General features: G+C 38.1%; 1 protein-coding gene across 3 annotated transcripts in view; it reads right to left on the bottom strand.

Annotated features, from left to right (window-relative positions):
- LOC110308710 (estradiol 17 beta-dehydrogenase 5) overlaps window positions 1-5041 on the bottom strand; it is an 18187-nt gene extending 13146 nt beyond the window's left edge. Inside the window, exons 1-4 of one of the 3 annotated variants that reach the window (XM_029468361.1) lie at window positions 4900-4967; window positions 4322-4647; window positions 2920-3087; window positions 756-872 (exon numbers count right to left, since the gene is read on the bottom strand). In XM_029468361.1, the coding sequence (XP_029324221.1) occupies window positions 756-872; window positions 2920-3012 (210 nt within the window). In that variant the 5' untranslated portion in view covers window positions 3013-3087; window positions 4322-4647; window positions 4900-4967. Of the gene's footprint in view, window positions 1-755; window positions 873-2919; window positions 3088-4321; window positions 4648-4899 lie in introns of all 3 variants that reach the window. The other 2 variants (XM_021181117.2, XM_021181118.2) reach the window with 2 other exon arrangements.
- Between the last annotated feature and the right edge of the window lie 2457 nt (window positions 5042-7498).

The following is a 7498-nucleotide window of genomic DNA, read 5'->3' as shown; positions in this document are numbered from 1 at the left end:
GGCCATCACTGGAAAGAGAGGCCCATTGGACTTGCAAACTTTATATGCCCCAATATAGGGGAATGCCAGGGCCAAAAGAATGGGAATGGGAGGGTAGGGAAGTGGGGGGCGGTATGGGGGACTTTTTGGATAGCATTGGAAATGTAATTGAGGAAAATATGTAATAAAAAAAATTCTTTGATGATGTAAAATACAGGGAATTCAATAGATATCAAAGAACTAGAACTTAAAACTACTTCAAATCTAAATTTCTCACCAATGGAAATTGCTGGAATAAAAACTAAGCAAATACAGAGCTAGATTGTTCAATGATTAAGAACATTTGCTGCTCTTCCAGATGATATAGGTTCAATTTCTTCCACCCATAAGGCATTTCACAACTGTTTGTAACTCTTAGCCTAGAGGAGTTAATACCATGTTTTGGAACCATTGTGTACTAGGTACAGACATGGTAGAAGATATACATGCACATAAAACCCACACATAAAATAAAATGAAACCCACTTTTTAAAAATCCTTGGCAATTTTATAGTAATACAGCAATTGAAAAGCAGAGACATTTTAAAGACTACTTGGAATGCTAAACTATTAATGACTTAGATTCTTCAGTTACACCATCATATCAACTCCTTGCATCAAGCATTTGGAAGGTTTTCTAAAATTAACTGAACTATGTTTTTAAACTTTATAGAATTCAACCAACCAGAAAACTTATAAATTAGAGCTGAAGTTTGTTGGTTATCCATATTGCATACCTTCATGGCCATTGGGAAATGAATGAGNTACAGGTCCACATAGTCGAACTGGAGTTGCTTCAATGACTGTTCCAAGCAGACCCGTACGAGTTCTGGACGATGAAAAGTACACCAAACCTGCAAATGTTGAAGAATGGATCTGACTTTGAATTACTGAATTTTCAGAGTTTTCTCACTTACTTTACCTAACACAGACACTGGTGTGACACTGACAATCATGGGAGATAATATTTGTCTTCTTCTTGAATTCGTTTTCCAACTGATCAAGCCACAAAGCTTTCATGTTATGATAATTTTCCTCAAACTTTTATTTCACTGAATTTATAAAAGACTTTAAGCATCTAATACACTATAACTGTTTCTGCATATATATTATGATGTGTTGTGTTTGGTTAACCTATATGAGTTAGAGTGGATCTGACGCCCCCTTCTGGTCTCTGCAGGCTAACTCATGGTACACATACACCCTTGCAGTCAAGATACTAATATACTTACAATAAATACTTTTTTTTTAAAAGCACACATGGGGGAAGGAAGATAACCTATAATAATACTAGTCAGAGAACATGCATTTAGGAGGATTGTAAAATACTATTTAGGCTAATACTGAGATGTAGATATTTCCAATCTCTATAGTTCAATTTCCTCTTAATAAAAAAAAATGGCATAATGAACAGTGTCATCACTAAGGTTACTTAAGAAAAAACTAACATATTGACATGGTGTGACCTTTCACATTGAAATCATGCCTTTCTGTTATTACAAAAATTTGAAAATGAAGAACATAGGTAATTTTAGTTTATAGAAAATTACTTAGGAAAGAAACACTAAATTAAAAATTCTAGAGCACATAGTTATGTGCTACATAACAAAGTTTGGTCAGCAATGAACCTTGCTTATAATGGTGGCCCATCAGGCATTTATTGAGCTGAATTATTCCCATTGTTCGGATTGCCCTGGTGCTGTCTTTATTTTGGTGCTAATTCTGCTTCCTCAAGGGGAGCTGCTCTGATGAGGAGTGGATCATGTACTCAAATGATTCAATGTGACCTTCTCCTCATTTTAACTGGTGAATAAGGACAGCAGAAACTAATGATGGGCAAAAATTAAGGTGGGATTTTTGGTCCCAGGAGGAAGATGAGGAGAGAGAGAGGGAGAGAGAACTCAGACCAGGCTATGGAACAGATAGGAAGCTGCAGACATGTACATCTCTCACGACACCTATAGTATGTGACCTTTTCCACAGGCAGAGGCCAAAGAGCATGGAAAAGTCTACTGTTAGATTAGTATAGGAAATTCTTAGCCCAGGATTTGTGTTATCTGACTGGTTTTAAAATATTGAGGCTCTCTGGTGTTTTCCATCCGAGTTGACTCAGGTGGGCAGGAGAAATGACACAGCACAGCCATGGGGCAGTCGTTAGCAGTTTGGCAAAGATACTGTGGGGGTTGTGTAACATGGCCATTGCCAGCTCTGAGCAAGGAGCAAGCATGCATTTTAAAATTACACACAACAAATTCATAGCCGTTATAACATTATAACACATACATTTGTCAGTGCTCTATGGTGATGGTAGCAGTCCCAGAAAAGCAGGATATTCACAATTATATAGAGTACATAATAATAAATATTGACTATAACTGCTAGTGACTTAAGAGTGTACTTTTATATATTTCTTACTTTTTCTAGCATTTTTGTTTTAATTATAAAAACATTTTTTACTGAAGAAAATAATAATCTAATGGATTAGTCAATTAAAATGGAAGAATTCATGTCTCATTTATATGTCTAAATGGAAAATATATTTAATATCCAATTACTCTCTAGATATAGAAGGGGAATTAGTTACTTATGTCTTCTTTAACACAGAAAGTACTTTCTTGTATGTTGTATCTTATTGATGAAAGAGACAAATAGTTTTCAGAGCAATGAAAAATCTGTGTAGTTATTCAGGAAATTAAAAAAGCCATGTTTCTTGCCCATTCGAAATCATATACTGGTAAACTTATACTCAAATAAGAAGGTAGTTAACATTCTTTTGATGAATTTAAATATGAGGACACAACTTTGTCTATGTTTTAGTTCACCAACACTCACTGACCTAATCATATAAAGATCATTTCAATGCATCATAGTCTATTCACTTGCATACCATATTCCCAATACCTTTGATGTATAAAATATATCTTCCCTCTTCACAGTGCCATCTGTTATCTTGCTTTGGATGGCTAGTCCTACTTCCTTTTCATTTTGATACATAGAAGCAGAATCAATATGGCAGAAACCAGCATCTATGGCTATTTTGGTGGCTTCTATAACCTTACTCTTAGGTACCTAAAAAAGCAACCAAAAGCAGCATTTAGAAATAGATATAACTTAGCATGTTTAGGGCACAAGAACAAAAGAAACATCTTCAGCATCAAGTCTCCCCATGTCTTCAGTGAGGTGTTCATTTGCAGTGAAGAATGCAACCAAGTTTGTCTGGGCTTTTGCTACCAAGTCACAAGAGTAAAGTACCACAGAAACCACTTTAGTCCAATCAATTATAGATTAGTCAGTGGCATTAGGGGTTACCATTTGTACTCCAGGAGCTGATACTTGCTATAAGAAGCCTAGGTAAATGAAGCCATGAAGTTTGTACAGGAAAAGGGACACAATACCACGTATAGAAAAAGCACTGTAGAATCATCTATGAGCCTTCTCCCAGGGAACTTGCAGAGATTATATCAAAGTCTCTAATACTGAATTTGCAAAAATGCAGGTGTTTAAATAGAAACATTTATAGTCTTAATTTCTAGGATGTTCATTTATTCATTCTTACACAACCACCCCTGGCTTATTGCATCCTAGATAAAAGCATGCACACATGAGCCCTACTATTTGCACAGGCAGTTCATAGAAAACTTCCATCCCTCTGTTATGAAATAAGAAGATGTCAACAATATCATAAAAAGGTAACATTATGAAATTAGAAGATGCCTAGGTATCATCAAAAGTTGTTTGTCAAAAGGAACTTAAGGAGATAGTGGTATAGTATAAAGTCTTTTACAACACCATTTTGCCTGCATAACAAATATTAAAACTTTCAGCAAGATGTATGTTCAAAAGAAGAGATCTATATCTAGGAAATTAAGAACATCATACAAAAAATTATCCACATGCATGTCCTCTTTTAAGCTTCAATTTCTTATTTTATAGGAATTGTGATTGGAATAAAATTACATTTTTTGTCAAGTAGAATAAATTTTAATTAAAAATACAGAACTGCATTAAAGGATAAAAATGTAATGGTAATGTAGTAAGCACATAGGAAAGTTTATTTTATTATATAAAATTGAAGGCAATTTAGACGAAAAAAAGTGGAATATGTTTCTCCAGGGTTCATTGTCTTCGAGTTTCTATTCCTTTGACAAAACACCATGACCAAAAGCAACTCAGAGAAAAGGGTTCATTTCATCTTACAACAATCATGTCACACTCCATCACTCAGGGAAGTCAAGGCAGAAACTCAAGGAACTCCTGTTGATGGAAGCAGCTATTGCAAAGGCAATGGAGGGATTCTGCTTACCAGTTTCCTCTTTTTGGCTTGCTTGTTGTGCTTTCTTATGGAACTCAGGATCAGCAACCCAGTGATGGTATCATCTATAATGGACTGGGCTCTCCAACATCAATCACTAATTTAGAAAATTCCCTACAACCTGATATTATGGAGGTATTTTCTTAATTGGCATATCCTCTTCTCAAATGACTTTAGCTTGCATCGAGGTGATATAAAACTACCAACCACATGAACAAGAACAGCACAGTTTTGAAGCAGGTAAAGCACTTTTCAAAAATATACTCAGTATCAGTGTTGCTCAGGCAGTGTTCTTAGCTTGATTTCATTTTCTCTACCTAATTAGGATGGAGAAAAATGAAAGGGAAAACTAGTGCTCACAATAATCTGGGACTAGGCTCTTGGATAAGTCCCTGATGCTGAATGTCATCTGCCATTTCCTTGCACAAGGAATAACTCCAGACTGCTAAAACAGAGAATTAGGTTAGCCCTGAAAAATCACATCAGAATTCAACGACTGCGCATACCATATCAACCCACCTACCAAATTCTCTCTTTGTTTCAACTCTCAACCCCAATGTTATCATTACCTCTTCAGGTGCATAGGTACCAAACCCCAGTATAGGAATGAAGTGACCATCACTTAGACGCACTGTCTGCTGCTTAGAATCCATGGCTTCTCAGCCCACCACCTGAGAAGATACTATTCTGGGTTCTTTCATAGGACAGCAAATAAATGCTTGGCCTTATCCTAGATATCCTTGTAATGAGTAACCAATGCAGTTTGTTGAAAAAGATGAAAGCAGCTTTGCACACATAAAGAGGAAACTGGAATGAATTCTGTTTTAAATTTCTGTGATTTGTTTACTTATATTTTTTGTTTATAGGTATATTTCTACATCTATATCATGCACTACAGGCATGCCTGATGCCCATGGACGTCAGAAAGTGCATACAATCTTCTGAAACTGGAGATATTGATAGTTTTAGTTGCTATGCTGGTGTTGATGATCAAACCCAGGACCTCTGGAACAGCAGAGAGCACTCTTAACCTCTGAGCCATCTCTCCAGCACCAACTTTCATGGATGAGAAATTCTTTTTTTTTTTAATTTATTTTTATTAGGTATTTTCCTCGTTTACATATTCAATGTTATCACAAAAGTCCCCCATACCCACCCCCCCCAATCCCCTACCAACCCACTCCCCCTTTTTGGCCCTGGGGTTCCCTTGTACTGGGGCATATGAAGTTTGCAAGTCCAATGGGCCTCTCTTTGCAGTGATGGCAGACTAGGCCATCTTTTGATACATATGCAGCTAGAGACAAGAGCTCCGGGGTACTGGTTAGTTCATATTGTTGTTCCACCTATANGGTTGCAGNTCCCTTTAGCTCCTTGGGTAATTTCTCTAGCTCCTCCATTGGGGGNCNTGTGATCCATCCAATAGCTGACTGTGATCATCCACTTCTGTTTTGCTAGGCCCCGGCATAGTCTCACAAGAGACAGCTATATCTGGGTCCTTTCAGCAAAATCTTGCTAGTGTATGCAATGGTGTCAGCGTTTGGAAGCTGATTATGGGATGGATCCCTGCATATGGCAATCACTAGATGGTCCATCCTTTCGTCACAGCTCCAAATTTTGTCTCTGTAACTCCTTCCATGGGTGATTTGTTCCCATTTCTAAGAAGGGGCAAAGTGTCCACACTTTGGTCTTCGTTCTTCTTGAGTTTCATGCGTTTAGCAAATTGTATCTTATATCTTGGGTATCCTAAGTTTCTGGGCTAATATCCACTTATCAGTGAGTACATATTGTGTGAGTTACTTTGTGATTGGATTACCTCACTCAGGATGATGCCCTCCAGGTCCATCCATTTGGCTAGAAATTTCATAAATTCATTTTCTTTAATAGCTGAGTAGTACTCCATTGTGTAAATGTACCACATTTTCTGTATCCATTCCTCTGTTGAGGGGCATCTGGGTTCTTTCCAGCTTCTGGCTATTATAAATAAGGCTGCTATGAACATAGTGGAGCATGTGTCCTTCTTACCGGTTGGGACATCTTCTGGATATATGCCCAGGAGAGGTATTGCTGGATCTTCTGGTAGTACTATGTCCAATTTTCTGAGGAACCACCAGACTGATTTCCAGAGTGGTTGTACAAGCTTGCAATCCCACCAACAATGGAGGAGTGTTCCTCCTTCTCCACATCCTCGCCAGCATCTGCTGTCACCTGAATTTTTGATCTTAGCCATTCTGACTGGAGTGAAGTGGAATCTCAGGGTTGTTTTGATTTGCATTTCTCTGATGATTAAGGATGTTGAACATTTTTTCAGGTGCTTCTCAGCCATTCGGTATTCCTCAGGTGAGAATTCTTTGTTCAGTTCTGAGCCCCATTTTTTAATGGGGTTATTTGATTTTCGGGAGTCCACCTTCTTGAGTTCTTTATATATATTGGATATTAGTCCCCTATGTGATTTAGGATAGGTAAAGATCCTTTCCCAATCTGTTGGTGGCCTTTTTGTCTTATTGACGGTGTCTTTTGCCTCGTAGAAGCTTTGCAATTTTATGAGGTCCCATTTATCGATTCTCGATCTTACAACACAAGCCATTGCTTTTCTACTCAGGAATTTTTCCCCTGTGCCCATATCTTCGAGGCTTTTCCCTACTTTCTCCTCTATAAGTTTCAGTGTCTCTGGTTTTATGTGGAGTGTGGCCTCCCTTCCCCCCAGCCTGGAACCTGCCTGCTCAAGGGTGGAGTTTCCTGCTCATTCGTCCTGCCACGCCCACTGCTGGAACCTGCCTTTGCTGCCTGGAGGCACACACGTGTTCGTCCTGCTATTGGACCCTGAGTTACTTGGCGGGATATTGGGTTCCCTCCCCCTTCCTTTATAACTGAGTGTCTGGAATTAATAAAATTGAGCTTTGATCAGGATTTGTCTTAGCTCCATTGTTTCTTCCGCCCCGTCTAGATTCCTCTCTTTTCAGCCTGAACTGCCTTTCTCAGTGAACGCAGGCCGCAACAGTGGAGTTCCTTAATCCACTTAGATTTGACCTTAGTAGAAGGAGATAGAAATGGATCAATTCACATTTTTCTACATGATAACTGCCAGTTGTGCCAGCACCATTTGTTGAAAATGCTGTCTTTTTTCCACTGGATGGTTGAGAAATTCTTAAGATAATTAAAAACCTGGAA

The sequence above is a fragment of the Mus caroli genome, chromosome 13, assembly GCF_900094665.2.
Source record: "Mus caroli chromosome 13, CAROLI_EIJ_v1.1, whole genome shotgun sequence".
NCBI lineage: Eukaryota > Metazoa > Chordata > Mammalia > Rodentia > Muridae > Mus > Mus caroli.
Note: the sequence above shows the minus strand (reverse complement) of the source record. Positions and strands in the feature narration are given on the sequence as shown.